This window comes from Leptopilina heterotoma, unplaced genomic scaffold, assembly GCF_015476425.1.
Source record: "Leptopilina heterotoma isolate Lh14 unplaced genomic scaffold, ASM1547642v1 Lhet_60, whole genome shotgun sequence".
NCBI lineage: Eukaryota > Metazoa > Arthropoda > Insecta > Hymenoptera > Figitidae > Leptopilina > Leptopilina heterotoma.
The window spans coordinates 5,492,001-5,514,787 of record NW_025111138.1 but is presented as its reverse complement, the minus strand read 5'-3'; the positions used below and the strand labels follow the sequence as shown (position 1 = coordinate 5,514,787).

The 22,787-nt window shown below is 21.4% G+C and overlaps 1 protein-coding gene across 5 annotated transcripts in view; it reads left to right on the top strand.

Annotated features, from left to right (window-relative positions):
* LOC122509394 (sodium/potassium/calcium exchanger Nckx30C) overlaps nt 1–22,787 on the top strand; it is a 134,509-nt gene that overhangs the window by 37,923 nt on the left and 73,799 nt on the right. For 2 of the 5 annotated variants that reach the window (XM_043623424.1, XM_043623422.1), the window contains one exon: nt 2,012–2,270. In XM_043623424.1, the coding sequence (XP_043479359.1) occupies nt 2,012–2,270 (259 nt within the window). Of the gene's footprint in view, nt 1–2,008; nt 2,271–22,787 lie in introns of all 5 variants that reach the window. The other 3 variants (XM_043623425.1, XM_043623423.1, XM_043623421.1) reach the window with 3 other exon arrangements.

The following is a 22,787-nucleotide window of genomic DNA, read 5'->3' as shown; positions in this document are numbered from 1 at the left end:
GAAACATTCAATTAATAAATTATTTATTTTTATATTTAAATTATTGAATTTTATTAAAATTTTCTAATAAAAATTAATTCAAAAATTAATTTTAGTTGAAATTTTACATAATAATTGAATTTTAAGAGCATTTGAGGATAAATTTTTAGAAATAATAATTTCGAAAAAAATCCAATTGTTTAAACTAAAATTAATTATTTTGATAAACAATCAAAATTTCACAGGAATAAAATTATTTACAAATTTTTTATAAATTTCTTCGCAATAATTCAATTATTTTCATGAGTAGTAACATTTTTACAGGAATTTAATTATTTTCACAAATAATGAAACTTATAGCAGAATTTAATTGTTTTTAATACAATTTTAATCAAATTTCTCGAAAAATCTAATTATTCTTAAAAATTTTATTATTTGTCGAAAGAATTTAATTACTTAAAAATTTGTTGATAAAATTCTTTACTAGCATTCAATTTTAAGAAAGATTCAGTTAATAAATTATTTTTTGTATTTAAATAATTGAATTCTAGTAGAATTTTTCAATAAAAATTTATTTAAAAATGAATTTTAGTTAAAATTTTACATAAGAATTGAATATTAAGAGCAGTTTGGGATAAATTTATAGAAATAATTGAATTTAGAAAAGGTTTAATTTTAAAAATTGGCAAAATTTTAACTATTTTCAAAAATTCTCTACTATTTAATTATTTTCAATATCTAATATTTTTATTAAATTTTCTAAAAGAATCCAATTGTTTTAAATAAATTTAATTATTTTCATAAATAATAAAAATTTGCCACGAATTCAATTATTTACAAATTTTTTTATAAATTTCTTCGCAATAATTCAATTATTTTTATGAATAATAACATTTTTATAGGTATTGAATTATTTTCACAAATAATGAAACTCATCGCAGAATTTCAATTATTTTTAATACAATTTTAATCAAATTTCTCGAAAAATCTTATTATTCTTAAAAATTTTTAGTAGAATTCGTCGAAAGAATTTAATTATTCAAAAATTTGTTAATAAAATTCTTTATGAGAATTTAATTTTAAGAAACATTCAATTATTATTGAATAAATTATTTATTTTTGTATTTAAATAATTGAATTCCAGTAGACTTTTTCAATAAAAACTGATTTAAAAATGAATTTCTGTTAAAATTTAAGATAATAATTGAATATTAAAAGCAATATAGCGTGAATTTTGAGAAATAATTGAATTTTGAAATTAATTTTTTTTGAAAAACTTTAATTGAATTTTTTTTTATATTATTTGAAGTTTTTATTTTCTAATCTATATTTAATTGAAGAATTTACGAATAATTGAAATTCGTAAAATTGAATATTGTAAAGAAATGGATTTGAAAATTGTCAGAGAACTTTTTCGAAAATTAATTGCTTTAAAGAAGAAGTTTAGTTAAAAATTCTTGAAAATAATAATTGAATTGAAAATGATAAAAATAATTTTGAAGAAGTACAATATTCTTATGATATAAAATAATAATTTTTGTCAATTTGCCTTTTTTCATTATTGTAAAACATGTTTTTTATTCTGATAAATTAAATTTTATCATAACTATAGTTATGATAAATTAAATTTTAGCATATAACTATAGTTATGATAAAATTTAATTTATAGTTTTAAGTAAAATGTTTTCTTCTTTGACTCAAACTGGTTAAATTTTGGTCAGAAATTGGTCCATAATTTTTCATTTTTGGTCCATAAAGTTCGCATTTTGAAATACTTTCACTGCTTCGAGCCCTGTGAACAAAAAGTATTGTCCATTTTGTAAAGTGAAACATACTTTACAGATTTGGTAGAAACATTTTTGATGTATGAAACATACGTTAATATTGATTTAGTAGAAACAGTTTTTGAAGTGAAGTATTTACTTTATTGATTTGTAAATATTTTCTGAAGTGAAATATATTTTATTGTTGATTTAGTATAATAAATTGGAGACGAAGAACGAGAGGGTAATTGTGAATGTTGTTTCAGCAGCATCCGAATGCAACGAACAGCAGCGAAACGAGTGTGGGTGGCGTTTCTGGTGCGTGTGGAAGTAGCGGTTTACCTGCGGCAGCGGAAGCGGGATGCAGCAGTGGAGTTGGTGCCGGGACCAGCAGAGGTGGAGGCAGTCACAATGATCAGAGTGGTAGTCACAGTGGCTCAACGCACAGTCACGCCAAATTCAGGCATGGTCTACTCCAACTCATGATCCACACAATCGATCCTCTCCACGACGGTCAGTCCCGAGCCGGTATATCTTCCACACTCTATCACTCTCTCGCTTGCCTGCTTGCCTGTGTATGTATGCGGAATACTGGCTTTTGCTTTGCGTTTGCTGCTTGCTTGCTTGCTCGTCAGCACGCCTTTACAAAAGCTCTATTTTTGACTGCCTGTGTGTGATATATACATATATATATAAAATGCGCCTTGTACTCGATGCTACAAAACATAAAAGCTCGCGCTCGCGCTTCTTTTTTTTTGCCACTCACTCACTATCTTTTTTTTCTCTCTCTCTTTCTTTCTTTCTTTCTTTCTTTCTCTCTCTGCGTTTCTCTCTTTCTCTCTCGAGAACAATATCTCAGAACAAAATTCTAATGGAACCAGTTCGTACAGCATTATCATTTGCAGACAACCCATTTTCGCATTTTTATTTTCCACCGATGAAAATTTTAGAAAACGCTAGTTTTTTGTTATAGTAGAAAATATCTATTTTCTCAAATATATTAATTAAAAATGATTTTTGCAAATTGCTGGAATCACAGTTATAGTCCCCTTTTTTATCTAATCCCTTATTTTCTCTTTTTTATCCCCTTAAATTATTAAAATCCTCCTTTAATAACTAAACTCATAAATTTTCTCCCCCTTTGCAGTTATTTTTTAAAAAAAACTTGTAAAAATTGTCTATTTTTAAAAAGTAAGAAAAATTTTTATTAATACTTGAAGAAAAAGTTCTTACTTTTCGCAAACTTTGGAAAAATTTTAGTATTTTGAAACTTAATCTTTTTTTATTACATATATATTTCTCAGTCTTTAAACTTAGAAATTTTTTCATAAAAGGTAACAAATGTGAAATAATTGTATGACTTACGATAAATCTAAATTATTTGGAATTTTTGATAAATTGTATTAAGACTTCGACAACATTTTTAACTATTTCAAGAAAATGATTTAAATCTTCCATAAAATTATTTTTATAGTAATTTTTAGAGAGGAAGTCAATAGTCAGAAAATATTGTGATCCTTTTTGGATTTTTATTATTTTAAAAAATTGATAGATTTTAAAATCCATTCGTAATTTTGTAGAAAATATGTTTTTGTATTCACAAAAGAAAAATTGACGAATGAAAAAAATGATTTTTTTTATTTTTTGAAGCATTTTTTTGAAAAAAACCATTTTTTTAGTTTGAAAATGCTAAAAAACCATTGTTATTCAGTTTTTTTCGAATGTAGAAATTCACTTGTTTATTTTTTTTAACTAATTTCAAATCATAATTTTGTCAAATAAAAAGTATAAAATACAAAAAAAGTATGATTAAATTATGATTTGAAATATTAGTTAGAAAAATAAACAAGTGAATTTCCACATAAAAAAATTAAATAAATTTGTTTTTTTTAGTATTTTCAAGGTAAAAATATTTTTTTTTTCAAAAAGACGCTTTAAAAAATAATAAAAATAAATTTTTTTGTGAATACGACAACATATTTTCTACAAAATTAAGGATGAATTTTAAAATCTATCAATTTTTAAAAGATTTTACTAAATTCAAAGTCTATTTTATTAATTTTCAACATAATTTACTACACCCAGAGAAAAACTTTATTTGAAACAAATAAAAAGTCTAGTTGGTTCTGAGAAAATTTACTCTGAAAATAACGATTTTTAATAGGAAAATTTATTATTTTCAATGACAATTCTTTTTCCTTCAAAATTATTCAAATTATCCTCGAACATTACAATTAGCTATTAAATATTCTTATTTTTAGAGTAAAAAATTTAAAGAAAGTTACGGACCACGGAAAAAGATAAAAAAACATATCAATGATTAACAGAAAAAGTTTAACAAAAAAAATAATTTTATTTAAAAATACTGAAGTTAAAGGAAAAAGTAAAAAAATATCTTTAAAATAAATTTTATTTGCTATAATACAATAATTTTTACTTAATTTAAAAATTCCCCTTTTTTAAACTAAATCCTCTTTCTGAAAAATAAAATCCTATCTTTTTTTACCTTTTTATTATTACATAAAAAAATCACTGTGATCCCTGAAATTGTTATTAAAATTCTATTAAAATTTCATTAAAATAAATTTTATATTTTAAAGAACTTTATTTTTTCATTTTAAAAAATTATTTTTAAATATTATTGTATTTTTCGAAAAAATTGTATCTACTTAATTTGGAAAATAATTAAATTTTACAAAAATTTTTGAATTTAGGTAAATAATTCAATTATTGTTGAATTCTAATAGGAATTGATAAAAAATTTATTGTTGTCGCTTGTGAGTAAATTTTTCAAAATAGTTTCTGTTTTAGTAAATTTTCTAAAAATTTTCCATCGAAATTGCGAAGTAAATTTTTCTATTACTCCAAATAATATTGCTGATATTAGTAAAAATATTGAAATAAAAAAAAATAATTGTAAAAAAAATATAAGAGAAAAAGACAAAAATAATATAAATAAGCATTTTTATTTGTATTATTTTTTTCTTTTTTATATTTACTTATACTGTCTCAAAATTTTTTTTTTATTTTTAATATTTATGTTAATATAATCAATTCTTTGGAGTAATAAAAAAAATTACTTTTCACTTTCTATATGGAATGTTTATGAAACATTTTTCTAAAATAAACTATTTTTAATTATATATTTTTTTCTTGTTTTAAATGTATGGCAGTAGTTTTAGAAAAGAAATTTTTCCACTTTTATTAAAAATCTCACTTTTTGCTCTAAATCGTAAAGTTTCGTTGGATAAAATTTATTAATCAATTTCACTCGCTGTACTTACACGGAGAAAATAAGTTCGTCATTAAAGTTTTCGTAACTGTAATCAACTATTTGACACGCCATATAAAGTTCGAAAAGAATTAATGAAGAAAAAAAATTTCTTCTTTTTTTCCGATATACAAGTGAACGTTATACGAATTTTTTTTTAAGGTTAGGGAGAAATTTTTATTTAACTATACAAGACAAGTAAATATTTTTGATAAATAATTTATTGAACTTAGAGGAATTTACTACTCACTTTTGAATTACATAGTAAAAATATTTACTATTTTAAATTAGTGACTGACTTTCTGCTATTAAATTAGTAAATTTTACTAATAAATAGTAATTTCTAGAAACTTAATAGTACAATTTACTAATAAATAGTAAATTCTAGAAATTTATTAGTAAAATTTACTAAAAAGCAAAAGTTAGTCACTAATGAAAATTAGGAAAAATTTTTACTAATCCAAATTTAGAGAGTACCTAAAAATTGTACACTGAAAAAAAATTTACTTGATTCAAATATATACTTGTCTATTATCAAATAAATATTTATTTGTATTAAATAATTTTAATTTAAATCGATTAAATTGTGGTTGCTTCAAAAACTAAATCTAAAACTATAAAAAAAACTAAAATTAGGTTAAGTAGAATTTATTTGATTTAAATAAAAATTATTTGTTTCAATAAGTAAATATTTATTTGGTAATGGACCAAATAAAAAACAAATTTTTCAGTATTTCATTTCATAAATAATTATAATTATAATATATTAAATATATGAAATAAATAATAAATAGTTAAAATACATATTATAAAAATACGATTTTTTGTTAATATTTTATTTTTTTATGTAGAATGAAATTTCATTTTTCTATTGAACTTTATTTGTCAATTAAATTTTCACGCAGCTGTAAATCTTTACACATGATTTGATAAAGCAGGCTCTGTAAATTTCATGAAATGTCGCAAGTGAATGAACTATAAAACATACTATAAGTGACGTTTTTATTGACTAAAGAACTATATATTATCTAAAGAAACATAAAAGGTAATTATTACTTAATTCAAAAAAGTTTCATTATAATGTCTTAATATTTTACACTGATATAGTTTATTATCTTTAATTAATGTTATAGTTTCAATATAATTTTAATTTCACTTCTCCAATCATAAGCTTTCGCAAAGTTTTTAAATAATTTTGTTACATAATGTCTAATATTTATTTTATCAGACATTATTTATTATTAATATTTTATTTATTAATATTTATTTATTCATAAGAAAATTTTGAAGTCTTTTTTGTTTGCTTCATAAACTATTAAACTACCACGAATTTTAATACAAAACCTTCAAAATTTTTGTTATTTCTGACCAGAATGAATTTTTTAATATTATTTAATTATTTAAAAAAGTTTTAATGCAATTATCTTGATAAATAACAAGATTCTTCACAAAGATTCAATTATTTTAGGGAATTTAAAAAAAAAATTCTTTGCAAAATTCAATTATTTTTATAAATAACAACATTCATCACAAGAATTCAATTTTTTTTTGAAAAGTAACAAAATTCTTCGAAGAAATTCAATTATTTTTTAAAATTTTAACGAATATTTCGTCAAGAATTCAATTATCTTTATAAATAGCAAAATTGTTCGTCAAAAATCCAATTATTTTCAAAAAATTTAAATAAAATTCCTTACAAAATTTCAATTATTTTTAATAGTTTTTCGCATTTCAATAATTTTTAATATTCACTATTTCTATAAAATTTATCAAAAAATTTAATTATTTAAAGAATTTTTTTAGAAAATTCTACGAAAACATACAATTATTTTCATAAATAATAAATTTTCATTTAGGAATTGAATTATTTTCACGACAGAATTTCATATAATTCAAATTTAAGAAACATTCAATTATTCAATAAAATAATAAAATTTCTTTGCATTGATTCAATTATTTTCATAATTAACTTTTAATTCGTCTCAGGAAATCAATTATTTTCAAAAAATTTTTAAGTAATTTTGCTAAAAAATTCAATTATCTTGGTATACAACAAAATTCTCCCCATAAAATCAATTATTTAAAGGAATTTTAATAAAATTCTTTTCCATAATTCAATTATTTTCATAAATATCAAAATTTATCACAAGAATTTAATTTTTTGAAAAGTAATAAAATACTTTGCAGAAATTAAATTATTTTCAAATTTTTTTTTAAATTCTCGTTAATAATTAAATTATTTTTATAAAGTAGGTAGCGAAATTCTTTTCAAGAATTAAATTATTGTCAAAAATTTTAATAAACTTCTTGTCAAAATTTCAATTATTTAAACGAAATTTAATAAAATTTATCGCATGAATTCAATTATTTTCATAAATTATTATTTAAATTCTTCTCAGGACTTTAATTACTTTTAAAAATTTTAATAAAATTCTTCAAAAAGTTATTAACTATTTTCAAAAATTGTTATAAAATTGAATTATTGAATAAATTATTTATTTTTGTATTTAAATAATTGAACTCTCGTAAAAGTTTTTAATAAAAATTGATTTAAATGAAATGAAAATGAATATCAGTTTAAATTTTAGATAATAATTTAATATTAAAAGAATTATAGCGTGGATTTTTAGAAATAATTGAATTTTGAAAATGTTTCAAATTCAAATCTTTGGAAATCTAAATTTTTCGTTCTTTTGAATAATAATTAATTTAAAGAAGAATTTCAGTTAAAAATTCTAGAAAATAATAATTGAATTTAAATGATAAAAATAATTTCGAAGAAGTTTGATGGAGTAACAACTAAATTTCAAAAGATTTGAATTTGAAATTTCTGACAATCTTAGTTTTAATGGGAAAATAATAATAATTAAATAATTATGATATATAAAACCATTTTTTCTTTGAATAATTTATTACACGGAGAGAGAATATATATTAAATTTTGTAAAAATATTTTCAAATTGGGGAAAAAGTGCGACAAAGCGAAATTTTGATATAAAAAATACTAAACTTTAAAAAAACTTATGTGAAATTTAGTATAATTATATCAAATATCAAGAATATTAATTAAATTCTAATATAACTTTAATAAATTTCACAAAACTTTTTTTAAAGTTTAGTATTTTCTATATCAAAATTTCGCTTTGTTGCACTTTTTCCCCAATTTGAAAATATTTTTACAAAATTTAATATATATTCTCTCTCCGTGTAATTTTACAATATAATTAAAGAAATTCGCAAATATTCGAACATTTTTTTGAGTTTCTAATAATTTTTAGAGTGAATCAGAATATTCTTTAAGGGCATTTGAAACTTGATGACGTCACACATGCTTTGCACAAACTGAAACGTCATCAAGGTTCAAATGCCCTTAATGTCAGGGAAAAACAAAATTAAATTTTTGTGCAACCCTGAATTAGTAAATTTTACTATTAAATTAGTAGAAATTACTATTTATTAGTAAAACTTTTCAATTAAAAAGTAGAAAGTCAGTCAGTAATTCAAATTAGTAAACATTTTTACTAATAAATAAATTTATTAATTAATTAGTAGAAATTACTGTTTATTAGAGTAAAATTTACTAATTCGAAAGCGAAAATTCAGTCACTAATTCCAATTAATAAACATTTTTACTAATTATTCAAAATTAGAGAGAAGATATAATTTTAAAAATATTTATTGTACAATAAAATAATTTTCTTCATTTCTCATTGTACTTTTGTATATAAAAGTAAATTTATATTTATATACATCATAATAGAACTATATATTTCATAGTAGAACAAAACTTTTTTGTTGTGTTCTAAGAATAGAATTTATAAACTTTTCTTAATGACTCTAAGGTTCAAAATACTTTTGATAAAAAATTATACTAACTATTATATACTGATGGATTGATAAAATCACATTTATGTTAATTCTATTTTTCCGTATATGTGTATTATAAGAAAAAAATTTAACAATCTCACTGTATTATTGTTGTGTAATTATAAGAATGTAGAGGTGAAAGCTTTCCGTTTTCTTTTGGAGGCACGAAAGCTCTTGTAGTAATACAGTTAGAGAAAGAGAGAGAAAGAGAGTTAAAATGTGCGCGCACCCATATTAAGGTCGAACCATTAGAGTAAGTTGACACGAATAAAGTCTGTAACCTTTCAAATTGAATTCGTTTTTATTCTCTCGTTTAGTTAAAAATTTCAGAAATTGAATTTTTTTTTTGTAATCAGATCGAAAAATTTTATCTTTTCACTTTTGATATTTTGTTAATTTTCCATATTTTCTTTTTTTGAGATTTTTTTTTCGTTAAAAGTTTGATAATTTTTTTCTATTTTGTTCCAGAATCTGATAATGTTTTTTTTTTTGTAATTTATTTAAATTTGGATTTAGAAATTAGAATTTAGATTTAGAGAGTGATTTGAAATTCTCCTGCGTTTTTAGATAGATATGTATTTATCTGATGCATTCTAATTATGTAGATTTAAGGAGTAATGACTTTTGGAAAAATTCGAGTGAATTGAAATCAAGTTTTGATGAATTTAATATTTTATTTTCTGAAAAAAATGTTTATAATAATTTGTCTTGAATGGAATTTTTCCACTGTTAATGAAGAAAATAATTTTTAAAGTCTGACAATAATTTTTATTAAAGTTTTGTTTTCTTAAATAAATTTTTTAATTTCTGAAAAAGACTTTAATAATTATTTGTCTGATTCAAAACGAATTTTTTTTACTATTACTGAAAAAGAAGAATTTTAAAGTCTGACTGATTTTTTTAATTTATTTTATTTTATTTAATAAATTTTTTATTTTCTGAAAAAGACAAAAAAAAATATTTTTAATTAGTGATAATAATTTTTTCTTAAAGCAAAAAATTAGGTATTAGTTAAAAAATGTTGCATTAGAAAATTTGTGCTTTTTTCAATTTTTTTTTTAAATATACAAATTTTCTTTCTTAAAATTTTTTATTGATAGTAATTTAAACAAAAAAATGTCAAATTCACTTGGGTATTTAAATCGACTAGTTTTTTTTATTCTTTTTTTTTTAAATAAACGATAATTTATCCTGGAAAAAAAAGGAATAAAATAGAAATTTAAAGGAAAAAATCCATAAATCGTTGAGAAAGGTGTGGAATCTGATTAATGGCTTTGCGGCGTCAAAAAAAGATCTCGTGTAAAATTTTACTTCCGCTCGCAGATCCATCGTTTGTTAGTGGTCAAAAGCAAAAGGCTTGCTCTGCTGCTGCTTTTATATTGCGCGTGTGAATTGACGGACACTTTTTCTCGTGACCCACATTTTCTCTCTTATTTATTATCATAATCGAATCCTATATTGCATTTATCGCAATAGGAGCTTTTTTCACAAAGATATATAAATGTATTTATATTTGTGTAAAAAATATATATTATATAAATTTGTCCCCCGCGGCTTAGATCGAACGCCACAATGAATTTTTAAATCTTTTGTCACCTTAATCATATTTTCTATTTATAATAATTTTCACGCCTCATTTATATTCTTTGGTAAACAAGTTTGTTTTTGAGCGAGAAAATAATTTATTCTTCATTATTCATTAATTTTAATTATAAAAATTCTTCTTTATTCATTATAAAATCAAAATTTAAAAAAAATCGTTATAGTTTGTATTTAAATTTGAAAAAAGAATCCAAAAATTTAATTCAAATTTAAATTTTTTTAAAATTTAATTTAAAGTTTATTTTAAAATATTTTTATATTTTAGAGAAAAGAATAAAAATTATTAATTGCTTTTTTATATTTATAAATGTTTTAGGAACGATTTCGCGTAGAGTGGAGATTCGGATTTGTAAAATTACAAGAATAATTGAAGTGTAAAATAAATCCAATTAAATAAAAATTCGAGTTAAGACTGAAAAATTGCCAATTTGTTAACAAGCCAATTTTAGCGAACGAGTAAAAATTGTTTTGTTTTTTATTTTTTAAATTGTTGTTTGGTTTTCGTTTTAGTTCACTGGATTTTTGAGTCAAATTTTTTTGATTTTTTTTCTGTTATTTTTCGATTGGTCCGACGGAGACTTTTTTGTGAATTATTACATTAGAAAAATATTTTAAATTTGATAATAAAAAATTTAATTAAACGAATTTTACTATAAAAGAAAATCAAATATTATTACAAGCGGAGAAAAGTAATAAATAAATAAAATAAATAATAGTATAATAATTTTAATAATGAATAAATTTTAATAAATTAATTTTAATAATGAATAAATTTTAATAAATTAATTTTTTTACTGAATTAATTTCATTCGAAACAAAATTTTTTGTTGCTTAAACAGATTTATTGCCATCGCACAACAAATCTGAATTTATTTAAATTCAATTGTTAGTCAATGGTAAAAAAAATTTGTTTGATTTTATATTGACAATTCGATTGTAAAACTAAAATTTTTTTTTTAATTTCGAAAAAATTGACATAAATTTAAAAAAAATTCCATAACAAAAATTTTATTGGATTTAAATAAATTTTTTTTTCTATTATCAAATAAATATTTACTTGCATCAAACAATTTTTATGTAAATCAGTTAAATTCTATTTGCTTCAAATACTGAAATTATCGATTTAAATACAATTTATATCAAATAAAATTTGATTTAAATAAAAATTATTTGATTCAGGTAAATATTTACTTTGAAAAAGACAAGTAATTGGTTATTTGAAACAAATACATTTTTTCTCAGTTTGTCACTTTAATTTAGAGTACTTTTTAGTTATTTTTATTTTTTGAACAAGTTTGGAGTTGTTTTTGGATTTAGATTAATTAATTAATTTGTTAAATTAAGCATTTAGTATTGTTATTTAGTATTATTATTCATTAATATTGTTCACTTTTTGTTAAAACCGTTTTTTTTTAATCATTTTGAGTAGTTTTTGTGTTTTGCTCTATGTTTTTCAATTTGTTTTCTCATAATTTGAATTAGTAAGAATGCTTACTAATTTGAATTAGTGACTGATTTTTTGCTTTCGAATTAGTAAATTTTACTAATAAATTAGTAGAAATGTCTATTTACTAGTAAAATTTACTAATTCAAAAGCAAAAATTAAGTTACTAATTCATATTAGTAAACATTTTTACTAATTTAAATTTAGAGAGTATTAATAATAATAATAATTATTAAAATCAATAACATTAACATTTAATATTACTAATTTTAAATTTTTTAACTAACTAATTAAATAATCTAGTAACATTTAAAAAAACATTTATAAATTTTGTAGTAGAATTAAAAAAAAATTGATTTTTTTTTCATAAATTTTTTTTTCTGTTGAAAATGTAGTATTTTGAATGAAAATGATATTTGGAATTTGTGAGTTTTGGAAAAATGCATATTTTCTAGTTATTCTGAGTAGTAGCGAGTAGCGAGTGTAACGAGACCCTGACCTAGAAACGACGTATCGATCGTAACTAGCGAATCCACACTTGGAGCATGCCTTCCTTTCCAACCTTTTTCTCGTACGACTATTTGCAACAATCTATTGTGAAAGCTCTAGGGGTCTAGACACACACGTTAACCCACGTGTCCCAAAAAGACGAACATGTTCCTTTAACGTAACATATATTGTATATAGATAGAGAATAGTGTGTCGAAAGTCGTAATTCCTTTAATTACAATGGCACTTTACTTATACGAACCCTTCAACTTTCCTCATCGATTTTGCCACAATTACTGAAATTTTACAACTTTCCCGAAAACTTTCAATTCTGATAGCTGATTGACCAAAAGGTCAACAGTGCACAATTTATAGACTAACTAAATTTGAGTTAGTGAGAATTTTTACTAATTTGATTCAGTAACTGACTTTTTGCTTTTGAATTAGTAAATTTTACCGATAAATAGTCATTTCAAAAAATTTATTATTAAAATTTACTATAATTAATATAAAATAATAATAATAAAGCAGAAAGTGTTACTAATTCAAATTAGTAAATTTTACTAAAAAACAGTAATTTCTACTAATTTATTAGTAAAATTCACGAATTTGAATTAGTGGCAGAGTTTTTGCTTATGAATTACAGTAAATTTTAATAAAACAGTAATTTCTACTAATTTATTAGTAAATTTCGCCAATTCAAAAGCAAAAAGTCAGTCACTAAATCAAATTAGTAAATTTTACTAATAAACAATAATTTCTAGGTACTAATTTATTATTAAAATTTACTATAATTCAAAAGCAAAAAGTCTGTCACGAATTCAAAGTAGTAAATTTTACTAATAAACAGTAATTTCTAATAATTTATTATTATAATTTAGTATAATTCAAAAGCAAGAAGTGAGTCACTACTTCAAATTAGTAAATTTTACTAATAAACAGTAATTGCTATACTAATTTATTAATAAAATTTACTAATTCAAAAGCAAGAAGTGAGTCACTAATTCAAATTAATAAATTTTATTTATGAACAGTAATTTCTACTAATTTATTAGTAAAATTTACTCTAATCTAAAACCAAAAGTGTGTCACTAATTCAAATAAGTATATTTGACTAATAAACAGTCATTTCTACTAATTTATTAGTAACATTCACTACTTTAAATCAGTGACAGACTTTTTCCTTTGGAATTACAGTACATTTTAATAAAATAGTAATTTCTACTAATTTATTAGTAAAATTTACCAATTCAAAAGAAAAAAAGTCAGTCACTAAATCAAATTAGTAAATTTTACTAATAGACAGCTATTTCTAGGTACTAATTTAGTATTAAACTTTACTAAGAAATAATAATTTTTACTAATGTATTAGTAAAATTTAAAAATTTACTAATTCGAAAGCAAAAAGGTCAATCACTAATTCAATTTAGTAACCATTTTGACTAATTCAAAATTAGAGAGTTTATAAATGTATATGTTTAAAAAAAGAAAATTTTAAATTAGTAAAGATTAACTGATACTAGAAATTAAGACAATCAAAAATTTTAAATTCAAACCTTTTTTAAATTAAACAACTTATAAAAGTATTTTGTTATAAAACATGAAGATATCGATTGCTCCGAGTCGAAGACTCGGAGTGATCGATTTCTTCATGTTTTATAATAATTAAAGATGACCGAGAGATAAAATCATTATTATAAGAATATTATTACTCTAACTTCATCAAAATTATTTTCATTATTTTAATTCAATTATTATTTTCTAGAATTTTAAATTATTTTTTATGAAAATAATGATTGAATTCCTTAAAAAAATTTTTTATTTATGAAAATAATTAAATGTTTGCATACAATTTTATTAAAAAATTTTTTTAAATAATTAAATTCTTTTTGGGAAATTTTATTAAAATAGTAGATACTGAAAATAATTGAAATTAGGACAAGGAGTTTTTTGACATTTATGAAAATAATTGAACTTTGGAGAAGAATTTTGTTATTTATAAAGATATTTGGAATTTTTTTTAAATTCTGAACATAGTTAAATTTTATAAGAAAAATTTTAATTTTTTTTTTTTTGAAAATAATTGAATTTCTGCAAAATTGAATTTTTTTAGCATTATTTAATTTCGTAATTAATTTTGCAAAAATATTTTCAGGAATATTTCAAAGGAATATTTAAAAAAATTATTTATGAGAAATATTGTTTGAAATTTTCCTATTGATTAATCTGTAATATTTCTTAATATTTGTCAGGAATATTCGCAAGGAATATTCAATGAAATATTTTTAACAAATTTTAGAGAACAATTTAAGGAATGTTTTAATTAATAACAGAAGACAACTTTACGCAAATTTTTTAAAAATATTTTTTAAAGTATTTTTGCAAAAATATTCTTTATTATAAATAATAATTTTGCTATCAAAATAATTTTGTCAAAAATATAATTTTGGTACAAAAATAATTTTGTCAAAAATATAATTTTGGTACAAAAATAATTTTGTCAAAAATATAATTTTGATACAAAAATAATTTTGGTATAAAAAAGAATTTGTTATAAAAACAATTTGGTATCAATTAATTTTCTCTTTGGTTAAAAATAATTTTTATTAAAAATCAATATATTATAGACATAAAAATAAATGTAGTGTATAACATTGTCAAAAATAAGTATACATAACTGAAGGAGAATTGTTTTCTTTTTCATCTGACCTGAATTCAAAAAAAGAAAGAGAAGAAAAAATGTTGATGTCGAAAATAATAGAAAATCGAAAATCACAGTTCAATTTGCATGGTGAAAGTGGAATAAAAGGAAGAATAATGGACAAATGGATTGTCTCGTCAGACTAGAAGCAGGATATTGGGTCATGAGGGGGAGAGGGAATAGGGGGAGGGGCAGGGGCAGGGGGTTGAATTCCATCAAATGCAGTGTTATATGGATAGGTCAATTGTACTGCTGGTGACAGGGTAACAGGTTAAAATCTCGGTCAAAAGTCACGGAATTCTTTTTAATCCCATTCTTCTTAATGTCCGGATTACTTATTGCGAATGAATGCTCGATAAGCCATTGATCTTCAGTTATATATATGTTTTCATTTCTTTTTTTAAATATTTTTTTTTTATTTTCTATTTATTTATTTATTTTATTATACTTAATTATCTAATTCTAATTTAATTGAAAATAATTGATTTTTTTTAAGTATTACAATTTTTGAAAATTAACTTTTCAAGAATTTTAGTTGCAAATTTAAAAAATAATTGAATTTTTAAATATTTCAGTGAAAAATATTCAAGAATTTAAATTTACAAATAGAAATTAATAAAAACAAAATAAATAATAATAATTAAAACAAATAAGAAGTATTTAAATATTTATTTAACAAAATTATTCAATTTTCGAATAATTGAATTTAGAAATCAGTGAAAGGTGAGGGATGGTTTAATTCTTTAAATGGAAAATTATGAAAAATATTTACCAAAATTCACAGTTGCGAAAAAATGGGACTGAATCTTTTAGAAAGCAAAAGAGAAAGTGTGGTACTTTTTCCTATTTTTAAAATAGGAGTTAATAAGATTCTTCTTGGACTGATATATATGGAAACAAATGATATAGTTTGAATGATATAGAGACTTTATATTAGGAATAAAAGAAGTGAAAACAAAAGAAATGTCATGTACAATAAAGTTTGTCCCTGGCCATTCTTTTCTTGTACTTTTCTTTCTTTCTTTCTTTCTTTTTTTTATTTTTAATTAAGTAATGCTCATATTTCACAAAACTTTACCTAAAGGAACTTGAAACTTTATTATGCATTGTTAAGTTTCTTTGAAATTTTAATTGAAATTTGGGAAATTTAAGTTTTATGCAAAAAAAAAAAAAACGTATTGGAACTGATTTATTATTAATATTAATTTCATAGTAAAAGAGGTAAGATTACATCGGGGATTTAGATAATGGATCAAAAATTTCTCAAGAGAGAATGAGAGATTTATTTTCAGTTGTTAGGAACGCTCTTTTGTATTTTTAAATTTGAATTTCGCGCCATTATAATTCTGAAAGTTTCCACCTAGATGGCATGAAAAATCTCTCGTAAACGAGATGAAGTGAACGGAGTATAAGAGACAGTAATAACAGTTATAATATAATTAAAAATTAAAATACATGCTCTCTAAATTTAAATTAGTAAAAATGTTTACTAATTTGAATTAGTGGCTGACTTTTTGCTTTTGAATTAGTAAATTTTACGTAATAAACAATAATTTTCACTAATTTAATGATAAAATTTACTAATTAAAAAGCAAAAAGTCAGTCACTAATTCAAGTAAGTTACTTAATATAGAAATTAATATTTATTAGTAAATTTAATTGGAAATGAAAAAAATCAGAGACTAATTGAAATTAGTAAACATTTTTTTACTAATTTAAATTTTGAGAGTACACTATTATTTATTTATTTAAAATAAATTATTTAAATATTTATTTATTTGGACTAAATTATTAAAATATTTATTTACTTGGATTAAATTATTTTAATATTTATTTATTATAGTAAATTCTACTATATAGAGAGTAGTATATTAATAAAAATAGATATAATAAATTTCTCTCTCATGGGAGTATTATACGGTCCCCCAGTGTACATTGGACGTGATTATATAAAGAGAAGAGAATTCTAAAAATACTTTTTTAAAGAGAAGAAAAAAAAAATTATAAAACGACTTAAGGTCCGTCTGACTGGCGCGACTTTTTCAGTCAATCGCCCTCCTGGGGAATCGCATTTACATTGATTTAATAACGAAGGATAAACATCAAGTCGTGCCAAGCATTGTTGCGTGCATAAGTGATTAGTTGTGCTGGGTGTAAAGTAATTATTACAAGCTAAAGGTACTCGTAATTTGATTGCCATATACACGCACATTGAACGGTTATTTTGTGAAATGCAATTTTTAAAAATTTTAGAGAAACGCCACACAAAAAAAAAGACAGTGGAATAATTTGAAAAATATAGTTTTAGTCAGACAAGTTCTCTTTAAATTTTAATAAGTAAAATTTTTTACTAATTTGAATCAGTGACTGATTTTTTGCTTTAGAATTTTGTAAATTTTACTAATAAATAGTCATTTTTATTAATTTATTAGTAAAATTGAGTAAATTAGTAAAATTAGTAAAATTAGTAAATTTTACTAGTAAATTGTAATTTCTACTAATTTATTAGTCAAATTGACTAATTCAAAAGCCAAAAGACTAATTCAATCAAATTAGAAATCAATTTTATTAATTCAAAATTCAAATTTAGAGAGTTAGATTAAATTCTCGCTGGTTATTTTTTAAAATTTTGTATCAAGATTCTTGTAATACAATACAATTAAATAAAAACAATACAATAAAATGCAATGCAATAAAATTCAATACAATACCACATGATACAACTTTTTACAAGAGAAACAATTCGCAAAATTTAATTACAAGTGTGTAGTAAAGAAAACAATAGTTTCAGTAGTAAATAACGTGATTGGTCGGACTGAGTATTAAAAAATATTTTTAGTTTTCTGGAACATTTGGAAACTTCTGTTTTTATTTCATTTTCTGTAATAAAAATAAATTTTTATTAAACAGAAGGAGAGGATGTAGTTATTGCTTCAAAATCAGTAGTAAGAGCCATTTTAGTCAGACACACTTTTAAATAATTGCGATTGTAAACTTGAGTAGTAATGGACGTTTTTGATCAGCCTTTGAAGCACACTTTATATTAAATTCAGTAGCAAAAATCGTTATAGTCAGACAAATAATAAAAAATTCCTACTTTAAATTTAAGAAATAATAGATATTTTTGATTAGTCTGTGAAATTTACTGAATATTAAAATCAGTAGTAAGAGTCGGTGTTTAGTCAGGCAAATGCAATTTTTTTTTTGAAAATTTAGTAGTAAAAGGTGTTTACGATCAGGCTTTGAAACACAGTTTTTATATTAAATATAGTAGTAGATGTCGTTTTAGTCAGACAAATGGAGAAAATTTCTAATTTTTAATGTAAGTAGTAACTTACGTTTTCGATCAGACAATAAATAGACGTTATACTAATGTCAGTAGTAAAAGTCGTTTCAGTCAGGCAAATATGCATTTTTTTCTAAATTTAAGTAGAAAACGAAGCTTCTGATCAGCCGTTAAAAATAGTTTATTTGAAAATCAGTAGTAAGAATCGTTTATGTCAGACAAATGAAAACTGAAATTTCTTTTTGATTTAAGTAGCAAAAGAACGCCTTCGATCAGCCTTGGAAACACACTTTTTCCATTAAATTCAGTAGTAACACTCGTTTTAGTCAGACAAGTCTTTTAAAAAATGTCCCCTCTACTTTCGTGAATAACAATTATTTATCATGTTTTGACTAATTTTAATAAACGACGGAGGAAAAAAAAATAAAATCCTCTTGATAGCTCTCTCAGAGTAAGTAGACGAATGATAAATTTTACCCAAGTGTAAACATCTAGAATTTCAAGTAAATCCTCTCTATATATGTGTGCATATAATTAGATATTGTATTCGTCGGCAGTTGCGAAAGCGACAAATCCCAACGTTATAGGCAAATGCTTATATATTATATAATACACTTGCAATAAATTTCACATGACTGAACTAGTGTGCGAGAAAAAAAATACATAAAATTATGTGTATTATAATGTCAAAGGAAAATAGGGAAAAAAATAGTGTGAAATGATTTTGTGTTTTACATATTATACAATATTGTATATATATATATATATATATATATATATATATATATATATATATATAGGTATATCACATTTAGATATAAGTGAAAATCGATATAAAGAAATGTGCAAGTCTGCAAAAAAAAAAAATTACCCTATGATGTATATGCTTATAAAAGCAATATAAATTAAATCTTTTTTTACCCCCCTCCCTCCTCGGGTCAATTGGAAATTAATAACAATTTCAAGTTTCAAATATAATTCCCGTTAAATGCGATGCTTAATTAAAACAAAATTTTCACCAACACCGAAAATTTCGAATTAAATGTCATCTCAACGAGAGCAATATTGGCTACTTGATATTTTATTTTTTGATGATGATGATAATAATAATAAGAAGAATAATAATAATATAATATGACACTTGATATTTTATTATTTGTCAATAATAATTATAATTATAATAAATATTATTATTATAATAAATTCCCCTAGATTTCTGCTAATAACAGGATTTTCTAATTTCAATTTTTGTTGAAAACACGTAAAAAAATTAAAATTTGGAGAAATTACAAATAATTGCAGAAATTCAATTATTTTCAAAAATAGAATGCATTTTTCTAATTTCAATAATTTTCAATAACTACTATTTTAATAAAATTTCCCAAAAAGAATTCAATTATTTAAAAAATTTTTTAATAAAATTGTATGCAAACATTTAATTATTTTCATAAATAATAGAAATTCCGCAGGAATTCAATTATTATTTTCATAAAATATAATTTAAAATTCTAGAAAATAATAATTGAATTAAAATGATAAAAATAATTTTGATGAAGTTACAGTAACAATATTCTTATGATATAAAATAATAATTTTATCTCTCGGTCATCTTTAATTATTATAAAACATGAAGAAATCGATCACTTCGAGTCTTTGACTCGGAGCAATAGATATCTTCATGTTTATAACAATACTTTTATAAGTTGTTTAATATAAAAATAAATAAATTTTCTATTTTTTAATCACAGTTGTTTAACAATTTTCTAATTTTGCTTAAAAGTAAAGAACAAAAATCTGCATAATTTTAATTTGACAAAACATAATATTTAACAAAATTTTAGTCTTTTAATAAAAATAATTAAAAAAAATTGTTAATGATTTCTATTTGTCATTACAATTTTGAATTAATTGTAAAATAAAAAAATAATTATAACATAATAATATAATATACAATTTATCTAAAGATAACAAAAAACAAAAGTATAAACAAAAGACAACTTCAGAGTGTGAGGGACAGAAAAAGTGAATGATTGAAAGAATGAAATAACATTCAAATTATTATAGTTAATTAATTCTCGTGCAGCTTTTTTATAAGAATTGATTTGAGAAAGAATTTAAATTTTCACCGAAACAATTATATTATTTTTCAAAAATTTTAATAAATATCTTTGCAAGATTTCAATTATTTTCATAAATAATAAAATTTTTCAAAGAATTTCAATTATGTTCCAAAATTTTAATAATAAAATTCTTCCTAAAAATTCAATTGTCTTCATAAAAAGTAAAATTATTTTTAAAAATTTTAATCAAATTCTTCCCAAGAATTCAATTATCATCATAAAAAAAATTTAATTCTTTGGAAGATTTCAATTATTTTCATTTTTTTTTTTTTATTGTTTATACTCCTGCCCTATTGGCATAACATTTTTCGGAGGATTTCAATTATGTTCCAAAATTTTAATAAAATTCTTCCTAAAAATTCCATTATCTTCATAAAAAGTAAAACTATTTTAAATATTTCAATTATTTTCAAAAATTTTAATAAAATTCTTCGCACGAATTCAATTATCATCATAAAAAAATAAAATTCTTTGGAAGATTTCAATTATTTTCATTAATAATAAAATTCTTCGGAGAATTTCAATTATTTTCGAAAAAAATTTGAAACAAATTCTTCCCATTAAATTTGAAAATTTGAAATTCGTAATTCTGAAAAAATGATGATTTGAAAAATCATATTTAAAATTTTTTGGTATAATAGTTGAATTTACAAAATAATTTTAAAAAATTGAAAAAAATAGGAAATTTTCTCAAATTTCATTAAAATAAATTTTATATTTCACAGAATTTTATTTTCTCACTTTTAAAAATTATTTTTAAATATTATATTTTTTAAAGAATTTTAACTAAAAATTTGTAAAATAATTAAATTTTACGCAAAAATTTTTGTATTTAAATAATCCAATTATCATAGTTAAATTTCTAATAAGAATTGATTTAAAAATGAATTTTAGTCAAAAGTAATTCAATTATTTTGAAAAATAATTAAATATTTATAGAAGTGTTATGACTGGAATTTTAAAAATAATAAAATTTTAAAATAGATATTTAAGTTGAAAACTTTAATATTTTAATCGACGTAAAATTATATTTATTTATTTATTTATATTTAAATGTTTATTATAAAAAATTATTATTATATTATTTTCCTTTAAAAATTATTAAAGTCTCGAATAATTTTTTTCCAAAATTCTAAAAATAATTTACTTTTCGAAAAACTTGTAGTTTTAAGAATGAAGCTAAAAATGCAGTCAAGATATTATAATAAAAGATATAATATTTACTTTAGAAATATTTTATCCACAATTTTAGAATTCAAATATGACCAATCTTTGGAATGTTTCTTTGGAATAAACGTAGAAATATTCCACAAAAATATTCTTGAAATATTCCATTGGAATTTTGTGATAATATATTTTTTATTAATATTATTGATGATATAATAATTAATTTTTTTAATAATTAATAATTAATTTAAATAAATTCATCAGTTTATTTTGAACTGAAAAAATTGTAAATTTTAAGTGTAATATTCTATTGGAAATTGGAATATTCTTATAATAATATTCCAATGCAATATTTCTTTACTATATTCCAATGGAATATTCCTACGTTATTCCAAAGGTCAGACATTTTAATATTTCGATAATGTGGACGCAATATTCCAAAGGAATATTTTCAATGTTCCAATCGAATATTCCAGGGATACGAATAAAATATTCCTTGTTATTGGGGCGTTTTTTTAATTTTATAAAAATAAAAAAATATTTTATCAGATAATAATAGTGATAATAATAATTACGATTATAATAATTAATATAGATTGAAAAATCTTTTTCCAAAATGAAAACACTTTTCAAGAAAAAAAAAATTAATAAAAAAAGAAGAAATAAAATAATAATGTTGAAAGTAATAGTTTATATTTGAATTCACTTTAATAACAAGAGCTTTATCGACTTTTTGGTTGTTCGTTTAACTTGATGTTTCTCTTTGAAAATGGATTAAGTAATCGTATTATAGTAATGTGTAACTCGACGTATAACTATCAAAACAAACGCGTGCCTCGATTTAATCAATGGATTAATTCTCTTATCGAGCATTATATCTATCTATACGTCTTATCTATAATAAATAAGTTCGTTTGCTCTAGCTCTCCTCTCTCTCTCTTTCACTTACTCTCTTCATATATAGTAAACATGTGCATATATACAGATATAGGTAGAAATGAATTGTCAATTACGAAAACTCCCTAATAATAAATCATTTTAGTCCGTGTTTATTCAGTTGAAATTAATTTTCTCTTCAAATGTCGAATCATTACTCTT